Source organism: Spea bombifrons, chromosome 3 (genome assembly GCF_027358695.1).
Source record: "Spea bombifrons isolate aSpeBom1 chromosome 3, aSpeBom1.2.pri, whole genome shotgun sequence".
NCBI lineage: Eukaryota > Metazoa > Chordata > Amphibia > Anura > Pelobatidae > Spea > Spea bombifrons.
This window is the reverse complement of record NC_071089.1, coordinates 63,485,313-63,510,575: the sequence shown is the minus strand read 5'-3', so window position 1 is coordinate 63,510,575 and position 25,263 is coordinate 63,485,313. Positions and strand designations below refer to the sequence as shown.

General features: G+C 38.5%; 1 protein-coding gene across 2 annotated transcripts in view; it reads left to right on the top strand.

Annotated features, from left to right (window-relative positions):
• Positions 1 to 3,560: 3,560 nt before the first annotated feature.
• The window catches only part of SOBP (sine oculis binding protein homolog), a 64,955-nt gene continuing 43,252 nt past the window's right edge, over positions 3,561 to 25,263 (top strand). The window contains exons 1-4 of one of the 2 annotated variants that reach the window (XM_053458759.1): positions 3,561 to 4,007; positions 17,162 to 17,206; positions 19,925 to 20,063; positions 24,635 to 24,820. In XM_053458759.1, the coding sequence (XP_053314734.1) occupies positions 3,912 to 4,007; positions 17,162 to 17,206; positions 19,925 to 20,063; positions 24,635 to 24,820 (466 nt within the window). In that variant the 5' untranslated portion in view covers positions 3,561 to 3,911. The remainder of the gene's footprint in view (positions 4,008 to 17,161; positions 17,207 to 19,924; positions 20,064 to 24,634; positions 24,821 to 25,263) is intronic. The other variant, XM_053458760.1, reaches the window with a different exon arrangement.

Sequence of the window (25,263 nt, the reverse complement as noted above, 5' to 3'; positions counted from 1 at the left end):
CTGAGAGCCAGCTTTATGCAAAGGATCGATAGATCTGTGGCCTTAAAATGCATTGGCTGCTTTCTTGTTTCTCTTTTGTTCCCGATCACATTAGAAAGATTATTCATTAGCTCCTCTGCTACCTTTCCCTTTCCTTCGCCCCTGTCCTTTCTCACTTAGACGTGTTCCCCTACTCTGCTGAATTTAACACTTTCAAACTAAATGCTCCGTTAGACAGATCAATCCGTGCACTGTTGGCTGCCCCAAACCTTCCCAGAAATAATTGTCAATCACACGAAAATTTGCTAATTAATATTCTTTCCGGAAAATACTTAATTATGACATGACACAATAGCCAGCTATCGCTCTCAGTACTGAAAAATCCTTTTAAGGGTTTCTTAACGGTTACTGTTCCGTTTTTCATTTGGTATCTCAAAACAGCGTAATAAAACACAGTGCTAAAAACAATAGTTCACCAACCCATTTACACTTCTGAAATAGTGGGAACTAAGCAATTACAGATGTAACAACCTTGCCGGGATCTAAGACCAAGTGAAAACCATTACATATTCGGGAACATTTGTAATTATCCCCCCCCAACATGTGGTGACCCCTAGTAAAATGTAACTTGTATCAGTAAGAGCAAACTACTATCTACATGCCATTTACTGATAAAAAGTAATATACATATACATCTACTAGTATATTCAATGTATATAGAAATTGATTAATAGCTAACTTAAGGAAGGACTACAGAAATCCACCGGTACTTTTGAAGGCCAAGATCACTTGGCCAGGAAATGAATCCCGAGGAAGATGGTTTAGGCGAAACACTTTGTTGGACAGATATATATATATATATATATATATATATAACCAAAGAGATTAGATAAATGACATACATTTTCCTATATTATGTTTATGTAGTATTTGTGTCTCAATGGCTATGAGATGTAAATCCAATGTTTTTATGAAGAATAATTGACCATAACCCTAACAATAACCACCTGCGAGTTAAAATCCATGAAAACACTAACAAAGTAAATGTAAAGATTGACACAAAGAATGATTCAATCAAATCTCAGTATGACTGAGCCAGATAATGTTTGAGGGGTGGTAGAAGAAGCAAGGTGTTTCATCTACGCTATAATAATCAATTTTAACCCCTTCAAGACAAAGCCCGCACATTTTCTTTTGGTTGCACTTATATTTTAGGCTAATAGATTGGTTAAGAGAAAAAAATTATAAATTATTTTATGTGTGCTGGCTCTGTTCCTGTTTTCACATCAATGAGCAGAAATTAGTCAGTTCAAGAATAGAAACTGGCTTAATTGGGGCAAAATCCACAGTTGTGAATTTCATAGATGACTAATACGTCATCAGGCAGCATAAGTTTCAAACACTAATAGAGAATAATGAAAATATTGCTTTATTGATCAATCCGTGCATGAAGCTCCAGTCACTAGAGCCACATATCATGTAAAAAGCCATTTAACAGCAACTTTATCTGTATATTACTAATTTATTTTTTAACTGCTATTAAAAACTGGTGATTGCTAAGGCACTTGCAACACCGATATATTATTGGGATCATGTACTTAGGTTAAGTGTTCCTTATTTAGGGAATGGACCAGGCAGTTGTTTGTTATGGGCCAAGTTTTATAGTCAATAACAGAAACCCGGCTTGTGAAATCAGTGGCCACCGAATACAATTTCATCAAGACTATGCAGAAAGGTAGATATTTACACCATGGAACTCATGGTATGCTTGTGATACAATTATATTCTTCTCACTTAATAATAATTTCCATGAAGCCTATCACTTAAAAGAAAAACTACAAAAATAATGAATAACGAAAATTAAACATAATAAAATAAGCGATAGCAAATATATAAAATGAATCATTTAAAAAATCGAACACATTGTAAAATCTGTTGAAAGATTTTGAATGATTCATATGACCTTTGAAAGGAGGCACAATAACTTACCAAATAAATCACCAGTTTCATTGATTTGACAGATAATTGTTATTTATATTGTTCCAGACATTAAAAATGAAAGTTCCCTAAAATGTCAAATAAAACGCAAAAATGTCAAATAAAATGTAATGTTTAATTATATTTTTCCCAAAATATTTTCAGCGCTTTTCATTGAATTAGTCAATAAAAAATGACTAATTACAGGCATATTGGACCATTTGATCACCCACCTGGTGAATATAATAGATTTCTTTTGTGAAATTAAATATACCTCCATTAATCTAATTTTAATTTAAATACACCACTGGAATAGTGGAAATTCAATGAATGGCTATAGTGCTCACTGACTGTAGTTGGGTCTGCGCTGACACATACAGGTTTATTATCTGCCCATCCCCCAGCCTCTAACATAAGCAGTAGCACTGACACTGCTTTATCATGATCACCAGTGGCAGTGTGTGACCAGGAGCACTTGATATGCCAGGCACGTATCCCCATCACTCCCACCTCTCTATCCAGCTGTCAGGCACAGAGCTGGGGATAGGAGGAGGTGGAGGAGACAGTATGGACTCCTAAACCTGCCCTGCTCTCATCTCAATGTGACTTCAGGAAGAAAGGCATCACAAACCCAGTGCTCTTCATGTAGAAAGCACTGCATCTCATTGTGCTACCATATGACGTCACACCTCCAACAAGAGATCGCATTGGTTTGGTATACACTGTATAATCTAATACACTCTGGGTTTGTGTGCCTGTCACTGGGTGCAGGAGTTCTCATTTTGAATGAAAGTTCTAAGAAAGTTCATTTTCGGCAATCAGAACACCCAAATGACTCTGACCCCCATTGTAGCTGTCACTCTGTGAGTTTGTGTCAAAATTGTGTCTGTCACTCTGTGTGTTTGTGTCTGCATTTTAGCGGTCACTCTGCGTGCCTGTGTCTAAATTGTAGCTGTCTCTGTGTGTTTCTTTCTACATTGTAGCTGTCACTCTGTGTGCTTGTGTCTACAATTTAGCCGTCTCTCTGTGTGTTTGTGTCTACATTGTAGCTGTCTCTCTGTGTGTTTCTGTCTACATAGTAGCTGTCACACTGTGTCCTTGTGTCTAAATTGTAGCTGTCACTCTGTGTCTGTATTGTAGCTGTCACTCTGTGTCTGTATTGTAGCTGTCACTCTGTGTCTGCATTGTAGCTGTCACTCTGTGTCTGTATTGTAGCTGTCACTCTGTGTCTGCATTGTAGCTGTCACTCTGTGTCTGTATTGTATCTGTCACTCTGTGTATGTTTTGTAGCTGTAACTCTGTGTGCTTGAGGTCTATTTGGACTTTGTAAAGTACCAGCAGGGTATTGTTATTAACTATTTATGTCTCACACCTTTGGACCGCTTCCATGATGAGCCTGTTGGGACGTACAGGAGGGGATGCGCAAGGAATGGACCTTCTCCCCAGCTTGGCAGAATTCTAGACTCCCAGATGTGTCCAGCTCCAGCCCCAGCCTCCAGATCAGTGGGAGGGGCCAGTGGGGAAGATTTTGGCAGTAGCTCCTCCTCTTCTCTCCCAGTCTGGGAGGGACTCACCCCCTCTGCTGCTCCACACAAGGAGTCTCTCTCTCTCTCTCCTCCCTCTCTCCCACGTACAGTCACACAAACATACACAGAGACAGACAGCACCACACACTCAGACACAATTACACACGAGCAACAAGCAGCAGTCTAAGGACTAATGCAGCCAGAGGCAGAAGATGGCTGACCTGACAGCAGGGCAACCTCTGACTAGCAGCCTGGCATCCCCAACCCTCCCTTCTGAGCTCCCTCCTCATACCAACCCTGACGTCTTTCACCTCTAAATAGAGGAGGGAGTGTGTGTTGGGGGGGGGGGATTGCCACTTCACTTTCACACACCCCTCAATCTTCACTTTGATTCCTGCAGCCATTTCATCAGCACAAAGTAGACAAAAAATGGCAGAAATGGAGAAAGAAGGGAGACCCCCTGAAAATAAAAGAAGCAGAAAGCCTGCCCACCCTGTGAAAAGAGAGATCAACGAGGAGATGAAGGTAAGCGGTCCTTGGCACGGGGTGAAGGCTCGGTGGGTTCCGTTAGCATGTGAATCGATCTGCTAATGTAACAGCGCTTGTCATTTTGTATAGGATGCGCTGAATAACCGGCCCCGCCTCCTGGGCTGAAATCACACACTAATTCTGTAGCCTCGCGAACTGACCAGCTCTGATTATATATATATACATAGATTTATACATATACACACACATATATATACTGTATGTTTAGGCTTCTCGCTGCTCCCGGCGCCCATCACCATTGACAGTAGTGCTGGATCTGTCCGTGCTGTCACTTTAGAGACTGCCCATCACCTATAGACAAGACAGACGTCCCTGAAGTGTAAGCAGCTCTCTCCCCTCTGTCTCTCTCTGGCTCCATCGCACTCTTCCTTTCTCTCCTTTATCCAGAACTCTGTCGCGATCCCCTTCTCCCCTGAACATGTGCGTCGTTCTGTTACTTTATTGTTGGATGTCTTTTGTTGTGACCGCTGCCTGGTGGTTTTTTTTATGTAACATACTGGGGTGAAACGTGTTGGCTACAGAGAAGTCTATAGCCAAAGGCTAGTGCAGATCGTGGGGTTCTAGTGGAGCCTTACTGGCGCCTCGGGTCAGGGATCCTTCGGTTCGATGTGTTTTTTTTTTATCCCATGTGCTGGTAAAGATTAATATCAGCATTCTAAAATAATCTGATTTTTGGGTTAGGATAACCCCAACATCTGCATGAATTCATTAATCATTTCCACTTAGTCGGTCACAGTTCGATATCATGCATTGATGAACCTACAACAGTCTAGGGGTGTATTACATTTAACAACACACATATACAACATATAATAACAAAAATACCTGATTGTGTGTATTTATTATACCAGATCTGCTTGTGTTGTATGAGTTGAACAGATCTGGAGTCTGCAGCTCAAGTTGCCCAGTCTCTTGATTCTAGAAAATAATCTATTAAAGAAACTTTCTCATAGTGCACATGACAACACAAATCAGTGACATTCCCTTTGAAGTACACAAAGAGTTCAGTTGTATTTTCTTTTCCTCATTACAGATCCTTAAGTATTAATTGAAATGTTTAATTATAGTCCTGCACATGATCTGCGCAAATCTATCACATTGTCATTGGCTGCTTCAAGCCATAGCTTAATGTGATCTATATGGATTGCAGCTTTTAACATAGGTTCTAGAATTACAAATTAGCTAATTTTAATCAAAACATGTGAAATGTTATCCTGGCTGGATATAAAGGCTGACTGTGCTGGATCCTCTGGGTTTGTTTTGTTTATTTTGGCTGCAGGCACACTCAGTGGTTTGGGAGATAGCTGTTCTTCATAGCAGATGTTTGTCTGAAACTGGTGGGGAAGAAACAAAAACAACATTGTAAGGGGGAAATGACATCCATTTTTTAACTGCTGCTTTGGTATTAAGGGCTAAACTTAACAGTGGCTCTGAGAATTTCAATTTTTTGTTTGGTTACTATTATGTACTGTTCTGTTACTGGTCATTACTCCAACCTACGGTGGTGATTGGTACTCATTTTTCAACCTGGAGCATCCTTGACTATTTCTGGAGGAGATGCGAGTCTTACCCAAAGAACAATCACTGATTTCCTTACCTTGTACGCAGTAAATATGGATTGCTTAAATTGTGTTTGTCATACGAGCCGACTCAGCAGTTAATAGATTAATTAGGAAAAATAATAAACTGTTGACACAGGGTAAAAAAAGAATACACAATTGACCTGAAGTATTCTAAGCACATGCAGCTTGGTGGCTGCTGGTCTTCAGTTGATGTTGAATGCTTCAATTTAAATGTAAGGATGTTGTTTTTTACTGAGAGGGTGGTAGATAAATGGAAGATACTCCCAGCAGAAGTAGTAAAGGCTAATACAGTGAGGGAATTCAAACCGTCGTGGTAAATGCACGAAGCTCTACAGACGAGACCAAGGACTGATTAAGGTCTGAGACTCTACATCAGGAAAAGTGGGCAGACTAGATGGCTGTCACTCTGTGTCTGCCATCAAATTCTATGTTAACTCATTGTTGGATATGTAAAGCGGAGTCAAAGTGGAGCTATCATTTGGAACATTCCACTGGTTGCTATGGTGATTGCATCATTTTCACAGCTGTTATGCACTGATTCCATGTCAAGGTTGAGTAATTGATGGCCATTCGGTAATTGTTGGATCACAACTCCCATCGCCTTTTTTTTGGCAGACTACGGGATGCAATCGGCCGTTGGCTGATTTTGTGGCCACCCCACACGATATGCTTATTGAGATTGATGGGAGTTGTAGTTGCAGCACAGCTGGAGGCCCTCGGTTTCCCAGTGCACACTATCTGCACATGCCGTGTAGATTTCCGCGGGTCTCGGAGTACAGTAACAGCTTATTGGAAACGGTGTAAAATGAGTTTGCTACAAAATGTCAAACGGTACACAATGTGCTCTTGTTTAGTTTCATATCTGTAAGGTTCAAACAGCCTGGCTGTGTTTCCCTTCATCTGAACAGCTTTCATCTGGACTGGTGTAAAATAAGCCTTGGTAAGTAATCAGTGCAGAGCAGAAAGAAAGGAATGTATACAGCAAGAGATGGTCTAAGCTGTAAAAACTGTAATTGGAGCACTGGCAACAGATCGGGTATCAAGGCTTTAAGGTAGGGGAAATGAAAGAAATGAAGGAGAAGGAAACACGAGAGTGGGAATGGAAAAGTCAGCTTGGAAAGTGAAGGGGTAGGAGGAGGCCCCCCTCAGGGAAATTTGGCCCAGGGATTAGGGAATTTTATCATGGTGTACAGTGACCTACTCATGTTTCAAACCACATAGGATTGAATTGCCTCTCTCTGCTAACAGAAGAAAAAGGACTGGTGTGTAGGCCACCCCCTCCCCTTTTCCTCCTTTTAGTTTGCAATAAAAAAAAAAGACCACTGCTTTGGCAATAAGGCCCATTTAACCCCTTTATCGCCTCCCCGGCAAAGGATAGGTTGACATCATGTCTGCGTACAGTAAACAACGTAATAGGCATGTGAGATGGGAGTTCTCCCATCCTTACTGGGCTCTCTGGTGACTTCTGTCCCCATCTTGCAGATGTTCTTTTTGAAGCTCCTGGATTCTAGGAACTCATAGAATGTGAGCGTGTGAGACCCACTGACCAGGACTGGAAATGTCCCAAGAGCCAGGTAGCAAAATATTCAAAGAAAATAATATATTTCGTTCCTAACGTATTGTTTTCTTTGGGTATAACTTTTTAGATTTGTCTGGCTTGTAACATTGACAACCTGGTACAAACCTTTTACACTCACAAGGACATTGTAGGTGACAATGGGGTAGAGGTCATCGCAAATCCACAGAGTAACATTTAATTTTCATGGCCAGCGTGCTACTCTTTACATAAAAGGATACGCGACTCAAGGTAGTTCAATTGCTAAGCAATGGATTAGTGCGCAGAACCTGCTGTCAACTTGTGCCCCTAGCCCCATTTTAGTTGTGTTGACTGTTTTATGCTTTTTCGGTTCTTGAGCAGTATAAGTGGTGGTTTTAACACTTGTTTTATGGTGCCAAATATTAAGTATCAATTCTGTTATCATTGGTATAATACACATAACAGTTGTAGCAAATTTAAACTTGATACAATACTACACTGTGTACCAAATGTACATGACTCTGCATAGTTTCTCTGTATTAGATTTCAATGTAGAAACATAAAATATACTGTTTGCCTTCCCTTGACCTTTATCATATTTCCCTCCCTCAGCCACCTCTAGCTCACGATTGCCTTGCCTTAATTTTATTTTATTAGTCATGATAGTAGGCTAGCAATTAATAGGAATCAATGGCATTTAATGTTTCAGTGGTGTCTGCACTCATGATAAGAATAATGTCGTATCCAACAATGGGACAAAGTCTTGCAGGGAAGAACTTGAGATGACCATGGTTGGCGTGGCTGTCCACGCCAACTGGAGTACTGGTTCGTTTTAAGGGCATTCACTTAAAAGTTTGCATATTATTTATTTCTGCAAATTGGAACTTTGTAGTTCTCTTTGCAAATGCATGGAAGGACTCTGCAGAAACCCCCATCATACGTTTGCCTCCTTCACCGCCCCCCAGCTACCTATATTGCAGGAGATGCGTTCAGCCAAACACATGCCTTGCTGTCTGTGCCATAAGCCATACTCATATACAGTGCTGGGTTGGTGGGGTCCTTTGTACTGCAGCTCTGGAGCTGCAGCTTTTCTTGAAGGTAGGCCTCTTTTGTTTATTTTTTCCCTACTGGCACAAAATACTTTAATGTCTGTTCTTTGCTGGTGAGGCTGACTGAGATACTAGAATCTACCTTTAATAGTAACTTTATTAAGAGAATGCCACCCTTTAAACTGGAACTAACACAGATGTTAGATGTACCCTCGGTGACTGATCTCCTGAAATAAGCAAAAAAAAGTGTAGCAGCTGGTTTCCATGGCTACCAAGAAAAAATAAATGTGCCTGCATGCTGGCAGCTGATCTATTGTATGAATGGAATCAGACATTGTGATGAGACAGGTGCCCGCTTCAAAGCCCTATAAACAAACCAAAAATATAAAAGCTACACATTCAAATATATGTTTTTTTCCCAATAAAAAGTCCACATGAGATTAGAGCTGAAACAACGAATCGATAAAATCGATAATAATCGATAACGGAAATCATCGATAACGATTTCCGTTATCGATTAATCGAGTGATCAATTCGTTGTTGGAGCACTCGGCTCCTTTTACTTACCTCCGCGAGCGTTCCCCGCTTCTGCTACACGCTCTGCAGTCTCCGCCTTCTAGCTACGTGACGGATGTGACGCGTTCCGGAGGTAAGTATTCTTCATGTCTATGTGCACGGATCGCACAGAGCCACTCGCACAGAGCGAATCGCTCAGTGCGAATGGAGCCACTCGCACAGAGCGGTTCGCTCTGTGCGAGTGGCTCCACTCGCACAGAGCGGTTCGCTCTGTGCGAGTGGCTCCATTCGCACAGAGCGGTTCGCTCTGTGCGAGTGGCTCCATTCGCACAGAGCGGTTCGCTCTGTGCGAGTGGCTCCATTCGCACAGAGCGGTTCGCTCTGTGCGAGTGGCTCCATTCGCACAGAGCGGTTCGCTCTGTGCGAGTGGCTCCATTCGCACAGAGCGGTTCGCTCTGTGCGAGTGGCTCCATTCGCACAGAGCGGTTCGCTCTGTGCGAGTGGCTCCATTCGCACAGAGCGGTTCGCTCTGTGCGAGTGGCTCCATTCGCACAGAGCGGTTCGCTCTGTGCGAGTGGCTCCATTCGCACAGAGCGAACCGCTCTGTGCGAGTGGCTCCATTCGCACAGAGCGGTTCGTGAGTGTGGGTGCAGGGCAGAGTGGGGGTGGGGGTGCAGGGCAGAGTGGGGGTGCAGGGCAGAGTGGGGGTGGGGGGTGCAGGGCAGGAGACTGGGTGCAGGGCAGAGTGGGGGTGGGGATGCAGGGCAGGGTGTGAGTGTGGGTGCAGGGCAGAGTGGGAGTGTGGGTGCAGGGCAGAGTGGGTGCAGGGCAGAGTGTGAGTGTGGGGGCAGGGCAGAATGTGGGGGCAGGGCTGGGTGCAGGGCAGAGTTAGAGACTGGGTGCAGGGGCACAGTGCAAAGTGCTGGGTGCAAAGTGCCAGTGCTGGGTGCAAAGTGCCAGGGCTGGGTGCAAAGTGCTGGGTGCAAAGTGCCAGGGCTGGGTGCAAAGTGCAAAGTGCTGGTGCAAAGTGCTGAATGCTGGGTGCAAAGTGCTGGATGCAAAGTGCCAGGGCTGGGGCAAAGTGCTGGGTGCAAAGTGCTGGGTGCAAAGTGCCAGGGCTGGGTGCAAAGTGCTGGGTGCAAAGTGCTGGGTGCAAAGTGCTGGGTGCAAAGTGCAAAGTGCTGGGGCAAAGTTTCTTGAACAGTAATAGTCCACCTCTTTTCAGAATGTTTGGGGTTATTTTGTTTCATAAATATTGTGTTTGGGTTCTTGTACTTTGAAAATATTGTTTTTTATTACATCATAACAAAATAAGAATGTTAATGTAAATTTTAAGTTGTTTTTTAACATCCAGTTCATTAAATTCTTTTAAATAAACGAAAAATTTGCATATTGTTTTTTTTTATCCGATTAATCGATTAATCGAAAAAATAATCGGCCGATTAATCGATTATTAAAATAATCGTTAGTTGCAGCCCTACATGAGATCTTGTGGACTAAAACTCTCATGACCTCCAGCCAGGACTGTAAGAGGTGGCCAGAGCTGTAGCCTACAAAGCAAGTGCATCAGAAGGTACATCAAAGGTGTAATAACTGGGCAAGTATTATTTTATACCTAGACTATATATATCTATATATATAGATATATATATATATATATATATATATATAGTAAATACATATATACAGTATATAAATATATTTAGCAATAATGAAATAAAGAAAATTGGAACAGCCTCCCAGGGAGGGAAAATGTGCATAGATCGCCATACTGTATTTAGACGAGTTAAAGAGAGTCATTTTCCAAAGCTCATAGGAAATCTGCGGCCCGTAGGCTGTGTTCTGTTTCCTTTAACCTGATGCTTACAGAACTGAGAATGCCTCAGAGAAAGTGCAGCCTTACCCGGCTGTGATATATGCTAATAGGCCGTCAAAATGCCATTACAAATCTCTCAGGCCTCCTTCATTAGAAGAAAAACGCCACGTTAACCTTAGAAATCCCAATACGCAAGCAGCTGGCATTTCATATTAACTTATCTCATCATTCGGTATGTAGGTGAAAATGTGCACACCACTCGTGATATATCACCCATTCTCTACCTACAGATAGCAAATCTATTAGAAACATTTCTAAATACATGATTTTTTACTTTTATGAGTATTTATTAATGTAGTATATAGTGCCATCATATTCTGTAGCACTGTAGGATGTATAGTTCTTGATGGATAACTACGATCTTCCACAATACTTGGCTATCGACTAAAACAAATACAAATAAATGTCTTGGCATATTCATGGCAGTGATGATTAATATGATGTGTAATCATAACATATGATTGTTAGGAAATTTCTTCAATCAAAAGTTTCAAGGTTCCAAATTGACCTTACCTATGGTCAAATAATTGATAGATGAAACCTTGCAGAGCAAAGACACTACATTAAACCAGTAAGCTAACATTAGATGTCAATATCACAATCATACAGGTAACAATGTTTACGCCTGTAAACATTGACATACGTTGACAAAAGGCTCACATCAAAATAATTTTATGACCCACTTTGTTAAAGGAACATAGGTTTTGGCAGCAAATAAGAACCATTCAGCCCATCTAGTCTGCCTCTTTTTTCTTGTTGTAAAGATTGAAACCTCTGCCAGTCTCATCTTAGATTTAAATTCCCTCGCTCTATTAACCTCTTACCATTACATTACATTGAAGCCTGTACTTTAAGATTATGACTTTTCTCCTCCTTTGACATAAATTTGTTTGCCAATATCTTATACTAGCTTGCTGCTCATGACATCAAGAGATTAAAAATGGCCCCTCATCTTGAAGTTATCTGGAAGAACTTTCAGATGCATTAAAAATGGATTTTCACAACTTTTCATTTTAGTAAAACTTAGATTAAAACGTATATTTAATACAATTGTTCAAGATATATTTATGTATAAGTTAGCATAGGAGTACGTGATTTGTAGCAGTTCTGCTGTATACAATGCATGGACATGTAACGTGTGTAATTGTGTGTTCAGGGCCTCTGGGTCTTGCCTCGTACAATGAATGGCTGTGCAGAGTCCAGACTATAATGGAGTAACATTACACATTCTATATCATAAAATCTATGTGAGCGTGACATATACCATTCTCTTCAGAGTTTTGCTTAAATATATATATATATATATATATATATATATATATATGTATAAGCGAAACTCAGAAGAGAATGGTGTATGTTATACTCACATCAATTTTTTTGCTATTATTTACTAACACACACACACACACACATATATATATATATAGTATATAATATTTGTGTGTTAGTAAATAATGGATTATCTCTCATTTTGTAGTGATTTATCTCTGTTAAAAATTACACAAATGTATATGTGTGTGTATTTATATATATTATAATTATATAATATAATAATAATAATAAAACAATTATATTTTAATATATGATATATATATAAATACAATTGTACACAGCAGTGGTAAAGCTTGCATAAGGTGTTGCTGCATTGTGCTTTTTTCACATTCCCCATAAAAGTCTCAATAAGTGTATCTTTAGTGTTACGCTCCTTAAAATTATTGGAAAATATATGAATAATCAGACAGACTGCAGCAAACTTGCAAATGGATGGTTCTATTAAATGGTAAATTGGACATTATTAAGTATACATCTGCATTCCCTTGACATTGCACACATTTGGGCTAATTGATCATTATGCGGTATGTTTATTTACTAAAACTCATGCATTTGTCACACTAAATAAATGAATGCTGACATGACGTATAGCACATGGGCCATTACGTCTTAAAGGGAAATAGCCCTAGTAAGGTGATTAATTTACCCACTATCAACACATGAGTAAAGGAACTGTAATTTTCAATATTTGTGAGTAGCAAAATAAATAAAAATATTTTAACTTTAGTGCTCAACAAACCACACAATTTTATGTATGATTTGTCTACAATCAATATCCTTCTAGGTCATACTTTTAGTAAATCAGCTCCTTAGAGACATACAATACATCTTCATTTACAACCAGAATGCAGTTACCTGTTAATGTTGCTGTTCCACTTACTTACATTATGTATGATTTACAGCATGTCAAATGAGAACTTCCACTATACGTTTTTATCCTTTTGTTATTTTCCTATGTAATATTTGTCGCAAATCAGTTTTGTTTGCTTCACCAAATACTCGCCTACCAATGATTAGTGTGACGCTGTGTGACATTTAATCATGTAAACAATGGCTTTGGATGTTTACATTTGTAAAGATAATTGCTCAACAATTTTTCATATGACCTTACACTGGACTTACATCATCAAGGAACCCTTCTTAAAGCTCAGGGGCCTCCTTGCCATTGTCTGGTCCTGCGACGTAATATTATTTCTGGAAAGGAATTGAGAAAGGACGTGACCATTAGGTATCGAGGAGAGCCTCTGTGATAAGAAAGTAATGTTCAGTATTAAGGGTGATATTGTGACTTGGTCATCTTGCTTAACTTGAAAAATGATTTATTTGCCTCGTTGACTATATATGATAAGTATCCTAGTACCAAATACAAAGTCTTTTGTCTTCCTTCATTAAATCCAGCCCTGCTACCAGGAAATCCCTTGAGAATAGAGAGAATACCAAGACTATATTAAAAAAAGAAATATAAAAAAAGAAAAACATAAGTGATTCTGCTCTCAAAGCATAAACTAAAACTGCCGAGCGAAAATAGATTCTTGGAACGGTGTCAGATTCTAAAATGAATGAGCATTTCAATAGTAGGTGATACCTTTTTATTGGGAGTGACAGGTTGTATTTTACAGACAGCCATGTTCTCATCCTCAGGTCATGTCCTACTCTCAAAAGCCCTCCTGTAAAATATTTTCTGTCAGTCTCGATAAAGAAAAGTATTCTACAATGGCGAAGAGCATACTCATCTAAAAGTTTGGTGAATATTTAACATATACATGAATAAAAAAAAAAGTAACAGTGCTTATAAATGTCATTTAGGTAATATAATTGGAATATTTTGTCAAGGAACAGTCTGTCAGTTTTCCGCCAAAAGACAAAGCAAATGACTTCAAGCTGTCAGATGAAGAAGGTTTACAGTACTGACGCTAAGATAATAAGAAGCCAATTCCTCAGACTTGTTAGACACCGATTAAATAACATTTATAGCAATGACTATAAAAAAATATACAGTCACTTGGAAAGTTCCCTTATAGGTAATAATGCAGAGAAGACTAAACTAAAACTCAAAGAAAACTCAGCTAAAATACCAATGTAAATGTAATAAATAAAATTAATGGTGTTTCACGTTTAATAAACGGGTGTGCAGGTACTTTCGAAGACCCACTCTGTGGAAGGAATTGTGTCGTAATTCTGTTATGAGCTCGCTTGTCATCATTAGTCAATAGCTATCTAACATAATAGTGTGTAGAAGCAATAATGTATTTTATTTAGAAAATGTAATGTATAAGCATATTCCCGGTTGTGTTTACATTCGGAGCTTCTAGAAATGAAAGATATTGGCAGTGGAAAGAGGGGCAGAGGAATTTCGATCCAAAAGAGGGACAGTCTATCCTAAAGAGGCTCTCTTAAGAAACATTCGGCCCATCTCATCTGCCCATGGGACCATAATCAGTCCTTGGTGTCGTCTTAGATTTAGGATATGCTTATCCATTACCTGTCATCTTGGGAGGTATGTAGGTGTAGCCAGCAAAGCATGCAGAGTCTCAGATCCTTTATGGATCTCTGCTAGCCACCGGCACAGTCTTGTACTTGCTGTGCATCATAGGAGTTGTTCTACAGTACCTGTTTACCCGTGCATAAAAATATAAAATCACTTGTCCTGAAAAATGGTAATTGTGCTTGCGTTATATAGTGATCAAAGCAGCGAGCGATGTTTTCTTTTCATCATGCTCGTATGGATTTTTTTTTTTTTTTTTTTGAGAAAATGTGGTTTTAAGGGCCACACAAGCAGGGGAGAACCACAAAGCCTTTCAGCAGATGATGAAAACATAAATGTCTTCATTACAACCTGAATATCCTTGTAACTGTTATAAGCGTAGCAAAGCAATTACTCTTTCACTGGGAGGTAATTATGCACACTGGTTATAGCCATGTTAATAGCTTAATGATGACACAGCCCTGCTTAGAAGTAGATGCTACTCAATGTAGCAGGGAAAAATGAAACGGTATCTAGAATGCTTAAAGAAAAAGAAAAAAAAAATTCAAGACTGGCCATTGCCGTTTGAAATCTTAATAGTGATAGCACTCAGCCCTTATCTTATCAGCAGTGAGTGCAATTTCTGCTAGCATAGGACTGGCATCTATATTAGATCTGGAGTTTCCAGAATTCAATGTGACTTTGACCTTATAGGTTTAGCAGGACTGGCAATGTGGTTTCTGGAAAATAAGTCTTCATCAGTGCTTTCATGCATGTACTGTACATGGTTACCCACATCGGAGGACACCAGGTGGTGCCTCCTACCATCTCAGAGAGTTAGGCAGCTGTCCAGTTTGTGGTAGGGCTGGCCCTGGGTTTTAAAAGACAATGTATATGATATGATATTTGAAGATCCTGGGGTTTATTCACTAAGCAGTGAGTATGCGGGTGAATTGAGGTAAGATACATTTCAACTCAACAAGCAGCTTTTCCATATTAAATTGCTGAGCTAAAATATTGCCGGAAAACTCAGGGTTTAGTGAATACGCTCCAAAAGTCCTTAGGACTGTACGGCACAAAACGTGCCCTTTATATATGGTTCACTGTAGTAGATTCAGTTACGTAAAATAAATGTTATGTTTGGTTTCTATCTCAGTATTTTCCTTTGCATTCTCTTCTGCCACAGGCAATTGAATCTAGCATATAATGTGTATAAAGATTTTTTTAGAGCATATGAGTGATTTATACGTCTACAAGACAATTAAGCTACCGTATTTGCTCGATTATAAGACGACCCCGATTATAAGACGACCCCCCAAAATCAAAATATTAATTTAGGAAAAAAACAAAAAGCCTGAATATAAGACTACCCTATAGGGAAAAAGTTTTACCAGTAAATATTAATTAATGTAAATTATTTTCATGTTTAATAAAAGCTATGATTGAGAAAAATATATTTTTTAAATTTCCTTTTATTTGCCAACCTGCCCCCCCCAGTTATGCAACTCTGCCCCCAGAAATGCTTTATACCCCCCTATTTGCCACTCTGCCCCATGATATGCCTTATACCCCTGTATGCCACTCTGGCATATAGGGGGTTAAAAGGCATATCATGGGGCTGAGTGGCATATAGGGGGGTATAAAGCATTTCTGGAGGTATATAGGCATATCATGGGGCTGAGTGGCATATAGGGGGTTAAAATGCATTTCTGGAGGTCCAGAAATGCATTTTAACCCCCTATATGCCACTCAGCCCCATGATATGCCTTTTAACCCAGCATGTACTGGCTGCCTTGGCTTGATAGGAGTGTGATTGCTGTTAGCAGTTTGATATATATATATCAAACTGCTAACAGCAATCACACTCCTATCAAGCCAAGGCAGCCAGTACATGCTGGAACCTGGGGATGATAGCAGTGGGATTACAGCCTCCATATGCCATGCTACAACCCCCACCCCCCTTACACATCCATGCTATCACACACACACTCACACTCATTCACAAACATTTAAATACTCATTCATTCCCTTAATCACACACACTTCACACATACTCAAAAACCCTCCCCCACCCCCTCACCTGAACTGCAGATCTCCCACTCGCAGACTTCTGCAGGGGACCGGCTGTAGCAACTTCTCTGGCCCCGCCCCCAGAGGAAGGAGGGGGGAGATAGAGTTCTGTGAGGACGCTGCAAGCTTCCTGCCCTGCTTCTAACAGAAGAGACGCTGCTCGCGACCGGTAAGCAGCATGGCGCCAGCATTTTTTTGGGGTCTGATTAGAAGACGACCCCGATTATAAGACGAGGGGTATTTTTCAGAGCATTTGCTCTGGAAAAAACCTCGTCTTATAATCGAGCAAATACGGTATTAGGTTTCGATGTGAACTGTATAATAACTTTAACATCAGTTTCTCAGAAAGTATGGTTTACATCAGTTATTTGGGTAAAAACCCACCAAAGATGTATTCCCCAACTGCATAATGGTTTATGGTTTTAGAAGTTATGCAGCACAAAATAGTACATTCCTACACCCTTTTCAAAACATGACATTTTCTAATTTTACTTTGTGACGCGCATGTCTCATTTGGGACTGTTTATCAGCCCACTAGCTCAAAACAAATGTATATATTTTTGGCGTGAAGATAACCCAGGGTATTTTACTAAGGGCATTTGGACACGTATCATTCAACCAGTTGGTGGCCAATGGCTGGCAAATGGAGCTGAAACATTAATTTTTGTTGCTTTATTTTAACCACACTTTCCATGTTTTTTAGGATTGTTTGCACAGATTACATGTAACTGCAGAAAAACCTACCAAGGTAGGCACACAAAAGATAAAGTGTTAAATGATAATACACTATACATACAGAGTTTAGAGTAAAAAAAATAGATTGTCACAAGTATGCCACGCTTTGCTTCTTGTGCACCCGTTTTTGTGGGCCCCAACTCCCATCACCCTCATCATCAGCGTGGCTGAGGATGATGGGAGTTGTAATCAACTAAGCATGATCAGCCCATTTCTAAATAAATAACATAATAAAATGTTTAAAGAATGTGGGTGTAAGGTATTTCTTTATTTTTTTTATCATTATATTTGTGTTTTGTCATATTTATTATACATTTTATTTGAAGGGGATGGCTGGCAACCTGTTATTCCCCAAATATTTGTCCTCTTTACAGCAGCTATCACACAGAAAACATTCAATGCATTACAGATGGATGGGCCAGCCCCCCATAGAATACGATGTGTGATTAATACTACTTTCTTACCGTATATTGATGCTCACAATCATTAGACATTGCAGCATATACTCTATAAATATTATTATTCAAATGATTTACTCAATTATGTTAATAGCTATCAATTTAATGTGAAAGAGCCAAATAAATAGCCCTTATAAAGTCGTAACCACTAGCTATGCCTCCAACCTAAATTAAAAGTGGTGTGATAAGCCCCTATCATATTAATGCATAGTTTATATGGAAAATGCAGAAATAATAAGAGAACGGGTTCCTTATGCTCACACAATGTTACGTTACAAGTCCTCATGAGGTTACTTTTCGGTGACTTTCGGGCCTGACAATTCCTTAGCTAAAATTGAAAATTTGTTTATTTTCATCTGGCAAAACAGAAAAGGGTGTATTGGTGAAGTTTTACACACTTAATGTAAGCAATATTTGAGGTTGTATTTAGTAAATCCTGTTCATATGGAACGGGAAAGTCCTGCTTCCACATTTACACACCCCGGGAATTTGGAATTGATTTGTAAAAGTTGTAATCTCCATTGTTTGGAGTCTCCTTTGTCTGTTGTCTAGAATCGGCGATGTCTCAGTGGCATTGTCCCTTAGGACACCTGGTGAAGCTCCGCTTTATATATAATGCATTCACCATACTCAGAATCGTAGACTGTCCACTAATTGAGTCCACATATTTTATGTTCTTTTTTGGGCCTTCTCTGTATTGGTGTCTGATGATCTTGCCTAATTCCATTTTAGTGCATTATTTGTTTATTTTAATTAATATTAGAAGATATCACATGGTCCCTACTGGCTCTTTAGGTGTGGAGTAATTTCCTGAAAATGAATGATGGTTCTACAATGGAGACAAAGCTTGGCGGTGACAGTAGAACATTTTTATTCATTATAAATGCCTGTGTTCTCGAGGTGAAATGCAAAAAGCCTGACAAGGGATGTATTTAGAGAAGAAAACCTATTGAGCGGTTACATTTCACAGAGCGTCCAGCCCAAGGAAAATGTTCATCTGTGTCTAGACTTATGTCAAGTTCACAGGCCTGACAGATCATATAGTGTTTTGTAGCTTGTGGAAGGATGCATTGAATTGGTAATGTACACAGGATTAATTCAAGGACCATTAAAGGATTATTTACCTATTTAATAAAAGACATATGTGGGTACGTGTACATTGCTTTCAAAGAGCAGTACATGTAATATGACCACACAGTAAAGGCAAAGGTTGCATTACTTAATTTGAGGGGGGAAAGCCTTTTTTTCTTCACAAATTATCTATTCTTGTGAGATGGGAAATTGTGTTTTTTTGTGTGGAGAATTATTGTATGATCGGTATAGTACTATATTTGGTGTTTTGTTACAATACTTAAACCAGGGTTCCCTAGGAACAGGAAAAAAAAAACGTATTTCTATCAGCCGGTATCCCTAAATTTTATTTTAGTGGTTTTGGAAAATCAAATTGCTATCCAGAAGATTCATTCATTTTCATATTAGGAAGCTACTATGCACTGAAACTGTGACATTGCTGTCTAATGATAGATGACCATCTGTGCATCATATGAAAATGGCACTTGTATGTCACACAGTGTCTTCTTTGGGTAATGCATATCTCCTAGGTGTCCAATTTTAGGTGGCACAGTCCTGATTTCTGCTAAGCTGTCCCACAGTCCTGCTTATGTGGGCAGTGGGGATCATCTCCCCTGATAAGCCTACTGAGCTGTGAAATGGATTGTCATTTTGCAGCACAAACCTCAACTGCAGCATTAGTGTGCCTACCTCGTAATGTATTGAAGCAGAGAATTGCAATATGATGTAATATCCCAGCATTCTGCTTTAATACATTGTGAGGTGGCTGGATGGATAAGATAGGTGGATGGTCCTGTTTTAGACCAGTCCAGCCTCCAACCACACTCCCAAAAAGGTGTCCTAATTTGGGCACCTAATGCGTTGGATTCCAAAATAATTAAAGATGGCTTTCTATGTGGAAATACATTGTAACTGTATGAACGTAAACAAGGACAGTTGTATCTAGATGTGATGCAGCATATTAGTGTTTTACAGAAAACACATTGTTGTGATGATTTCACATCCGCATTCAGAAGCAGAGGCAAGCAGAACAAGAGCACAGGGACATTTCAGTGTCTGGGACAGATGCCCTTTTTACTTCTGTTGATAATACAACTGAAATGTATATGTTTCATACCTGACAGTCAGCATCTTGGTAAATATACATTTAAAATTGGTATTATCAGACCATTAACGAAGTAATTGTTCTTTTTTTTTTTTAGAACTTTGCAGAAAATACCATGAATGAGCTTCTTGGTTGGTATGGATATGACAAGGTGGAACTAAATGATGGAGAAGATATTGAATTCAAAAACTACCATCCAGACGGGGAAGGCAGGCAGCATATTTCTGTTCTCAAAGGTAATAAAACAGTTCAAACCATATTTAATGGCATTATTAAAAGTCTCAAATCTAAATACTAGAGTTGAGAGTAGTCATCAGCAAAATAAAGAGCTGTGGAATATGATAGCGCTATATAAATCAATAAATGACAATAATACTAATCCTCATAATATGTACAAATTCCCAGAATATCTTATTAAATTTAATTCTGATATTATTAGCAAAATGTTGTTTTTCTTTGCAGACAAACATATTTTTGAATAAAGTATCTTTACAAAACATTATATAAACAAACAATAATAATTTAGTTCAGTTAAGTTTGTTTAGCCCGCTAAACATTTTCTGTCCTAGCAATAGCACCGTAGAGTTTTCTACCAACCACAATAAATACAAAAATTACATTTAATAATAAAATACATTGTTACATTTTTTTATGTAACTGTGCACCTTCCTCTCAGCCTTCATGGGTATAGAGAAGTTTAAATGATCATTAACCCCATGCAGAGGTATGGAACCCACCTCGTGCCTCTGCCCCCCCCCCATATTTTCCTGTGGGTTATTTCCTGAAGGAAGGGTTAAAAAATAAATTAAAATAATTCTACCTATTCCCATACCTCTAAGTACCTTGTGAAGAATGAGATCCAGCCAACCACCCATTGGAATCCTTGGAGTCATGACTATCTTAATAGGCGTGTACTTTTCAATGAGTGGCAATCTGAAGGGCAGGAATAACGATCACTTTAACAAACACAACTAAATAGCCTGTAGTACTTATTTTACCGAGCTCAGATATTGGCTTGGCGCTGGAGTCCTCTTCAATACACTCAAAAGTGGTGTTCCATACAAAGTTGAGCACCCTCACAAGTCAACCCCATCAGATCCTTAATGTCAGTCTTTCCTCTTTAATCACCTAAAATAACATTGAAACCTTAGAGGCTTTTTTCAGCTTCTATGGCAGCAATCCATTTCTGTCACATGACAATCAAGCATTCCCTGAAAAATTCGGAATGAGGCAACATTTTCCATGATTACAAAATGATTTCTAGAAAGGATTCAACACTGCTAGGAATTATGCTTCTAGTGTAGTATTTAGTTATAGAAGAGTTGAAATTAGTGTTGGAACCATATCCTTTAAGTATATGTATATATGAGGCTGTGCCAAGTTTTAAGTTTCTTGAAAATATCAACCCATTTACAGACAATTGTTGAGTTTTTCATGTAGCAGCTTGTCAGTTTGGACTAAATCCTTAGGAAAAAACCCTGTAATATTAAATATATATCGAACATCTAATAAAGTACTTATAAAGGTATCAATGCATAATTTGCATGCAATTTTCATATTATTAATTTTATTCATTTTGTTTTATGTGAATCTGTATCTTGGATTTAATATCTGGTGTTTGAAGAAAACAATTTCATATAATACAAAATAGAAAAAAAATGAAAATTTTAATTAAAAAAACCCAGGTTTACCTTATTTTAATTTTAGAATACTAGTACATGTCAGATTTGTGTGAAATACATTATTTTTTTTTAGCAAGGATGACATTAATTTGTTTATGGGAAAACTTTTAAATTGGTCTGGTGGATCGGAATCGGAAAACTAGCTGCTCTTTGGCAGGATTTCATTAACAAAAAATACATTTCAATCTTTCACAGACAGGCATGTTGATGACAAATCTGTAAGGCACAAAATAGCCCAGTCATGAAGGTTGTGGTTTGTATTAAGACCTTCCAGGATAAATAAAAAGGGTTCACCAGTATGGATTGTGATCACCACATCCAAACAACACATATTTAGCAGTCTTAAAAATACATAATAAGCGCTATGTACAATGTTGACTTAAAGGCCAGTGAGAGAATTTGCTTCCATTCACAGTGATACCAAAAGCAGCACACAACAGAACCGATTAATACTTAAAAAAACCTATGCTAACACTATAGTGTGTTTAACATAGTTATATAGGCTGAAAAAAGACATGCGTCCATCAAGTTTAGCCTTTCCTATATCTGTTTATTTCTTGCTGTTGATCCAAAAGAAGGCAAAAAACCCCAGTTCCGTTCTTTCCAATTTTGCACTAACCAGGGGAAAAAATTCCTTCTTGACCCCAGAATGGCAGTCAGATCTCTCCTTGGATCAAGAAGCTGTTTCCCCATAATTTAAAAATGATATCCCTGAATATTATGTTTTTGCAAGTATTCATCCAATTGTTGTTTAAATGTTTGTACAGACTTTTATAAAGTTTTATAACCAAAAAGAATATGTGAGTTTGTTAGCTGTTTCATATTCCTAGACTGTTGAACGTACTTTAGTCCAACATCGCTATCTGCCAAGGAATTCATTATGTAATCAAGAATACTAAATTATAAATTAAATAATAAAAAATAAAAGTTACATTTTAATTGGTGTGTTTAATTGTCAATATTTGTTTTAGTTTTAAGTAAGCTATTCAGATTTTTTTGAGCATCGAGATGTGTAGGTTAGGTGCGTTCTAGGAATTTTAGTCCATATAGTATTTTTTTCTTACAATATAATCAACCCTTTCAATTGTGTTCTTGGCATCTGAACAGTTCTGTATTTAACATACTATTTAATTATTATAATTATCTTTTTTACCTGAATTACATTTTATGTATACATTTACTGCCCTGGTATTAATGAGGGAGGCATATTTTATTTTCTCAGTCTCAGATTTGGTAAGATTATGCTTATGTGTTAATGGAATTGTATCCGATTTACATGACACGTGCACCTTTTAGAAGACTGGAATTCATTTCCTACAGAAGAATTTTGTGTTGGTGTTACTTTAAAATATTCAAGTCTAAAGAGTGCGGGCGTATTGGCAGAGTATTTCTTGAGAGGGCTTAGTCTTATGAAAAAGGCCAGTGCCATTCAGATGTTGAAATGATATTGGTTCATTTGCTTAATTAATCCAGCCTGGCATGCGGCTTACACCCTACCAGCGCGCAGAAGCTGTTTTGCATATCTTTCGCACAAGGCTTTGCTTGTGGAGCCAAAGCAAATGTTCTCCATCCAGAAGTTCTCTTGCTGGTTCATAAAGTAAGTTAATTGCTATTCAAAGTGCACTTCGGAAGTTTTTAAACAGATTGTCAGTGAGACACCATACTGTATTTCCTTTCTGTGACCTCTTTTTTTGCCATGGGCTTCTCCTGCCTACCTTTCTGCTTTGAAAGCTTCAAATCCTAACTCGGAGCAACTATTCATTCTACAAGAAGAGATTAATTTCCGTCGTCAACTGTAGCATTTGTTTAATTAACACATATTGGTTATACAAACTGATAGGGATAATTCTCCATTTGCAAATTGTAATGTCCCTTTGAGTGATAATTGCCTTCTTAGTATACCGTGTCATTTCTTCTGCTGTTGAAGCACATATAGGGATCAGGACTTTGTGAGACTCTTTATTGGTGAACGGATTCCACCGTTTTGGCTGTTTGAGTTATCTTAAGGCCTTTATTGAATATATGTAGTCGTACATACATGTAGATGTAGATGCACATTAATCCCTTGTAGGTGACAGTACACAACAAACTGCAGAGTAGGCAAGATGGAAGTTCTATTCCATAATGATACAAAAGAAACACAATCTAGGCATGAAATATATTTTCCCTAATCTCTGATGACCCTCAAAATAACTTTAGCCAGTCCTGGACCGGCATCTGGCACATAGTTCAAATACGTATGGCCAGTGGCTGGATATGCTGGGCTGTATGTTACGTGATCATAAAAACGTGGTGTGTGGCAGTGCATATCCAGCACTTACATCATTAGGCAGCCGGTCGCCATGTCATCGCCAGTCTGGCCCTAACGTTAGGATTTATAGTTCACAAGAGTTCTGCCCATTGTTTATATATTAGTATATATATATATATATATATATATATATATAGTATATTTACATATTTGTGCATTTGTTTTTTTCTGACAGGGGCAACCTTTTGGTGTCTGATAGAGAATCTCTGGAACTGCATCATGTTTTATACTTTTTACAAATGCATCAATAGACCACTAGCAACCAATGACCAATTTACTTTGGAATAATTGGAATAATTAGTCCCAAGTGGAAGTTATTTAGCTAGGCAGTCAACACTACAGTAGGCAACGATCTCACCTTTCTGTGACTTTGACCGCATGAAGATGTAACTTCTAAAATGATCATGCACTCACACAACGAGTAAAACTGTTTCACATGTAGTTTTTAGAGCACAACAATTCAACCATGTTTTCTTGCTAATTGTAATACATATGGGCACAGCAAATTAGCAAAACAGAGATTGGGTGCCACGATTTGATTTCAAGCGAGAACTGGAGTGAAAACAAGTTTTGTTTACTGAAATTTTAAGCCATGAGTAGTTTCGCTATTCAGAATGACAAACCAATCAGCACTAATGCAGGTGTATTTTATTTTTTATACAAATGTTATTTGTTTCACTTTCATTTTGGTTGACACATTGCCAGCTTTTCCCACTGGCTGGAACTGAAGTTACGCAATTGCTTGGTTTTCTATCTACCTACTGTATGCGTGTCACGGCAATGGTTTTTTTTAACCATTTTGTTTTCATTTCAGAAAATTCTTTGCCAAAACCAAAATTACCAGAGGACAGTGTTATATCACCATACAATACAAATATAAACTATTCAGGGTTTACTACAGGAAATGGGATTGCAGAATTACCAGCAGGGTCAAAGGATCATGGGAATATGCCAATCGTGGTACCTTTAATTCCTCCTCCCTTCATGAAACCACCAGCAGGTAAATTGGTATTTTATATATCTTGACTAACAATTGAGTAGAATAAAATAAAGTGCATTAAATGGTTAATGTGACATTGTTTTTTTTAACCAAGAGGATAGAAATATTGTAAAATACAATTCTGCTAATATATTATATTATGGTATATGTTATACTAAAAATATACATTTACACTTATTCGTAAAAAAATAAAAACATACTGTCGCCATGGTTTTGAGAAATTGGATGTGATCATTTCCTCAGTAAGATCCTCAGTACTTCCAAGATTAGCTTTGTAGGTCACATAATTTTGATTCAGTTGATTAACTAACATAATTGTTGTATCTTATACTACATTTTTTACTGTTGGTGGATAGGACCATCGTCTGAAAAAAGTTCATGTCACTTTCCTGCGATTCGGGCTTTATGTGCCTTAATCTTATAGGCAAGTCTTTTAATGGATA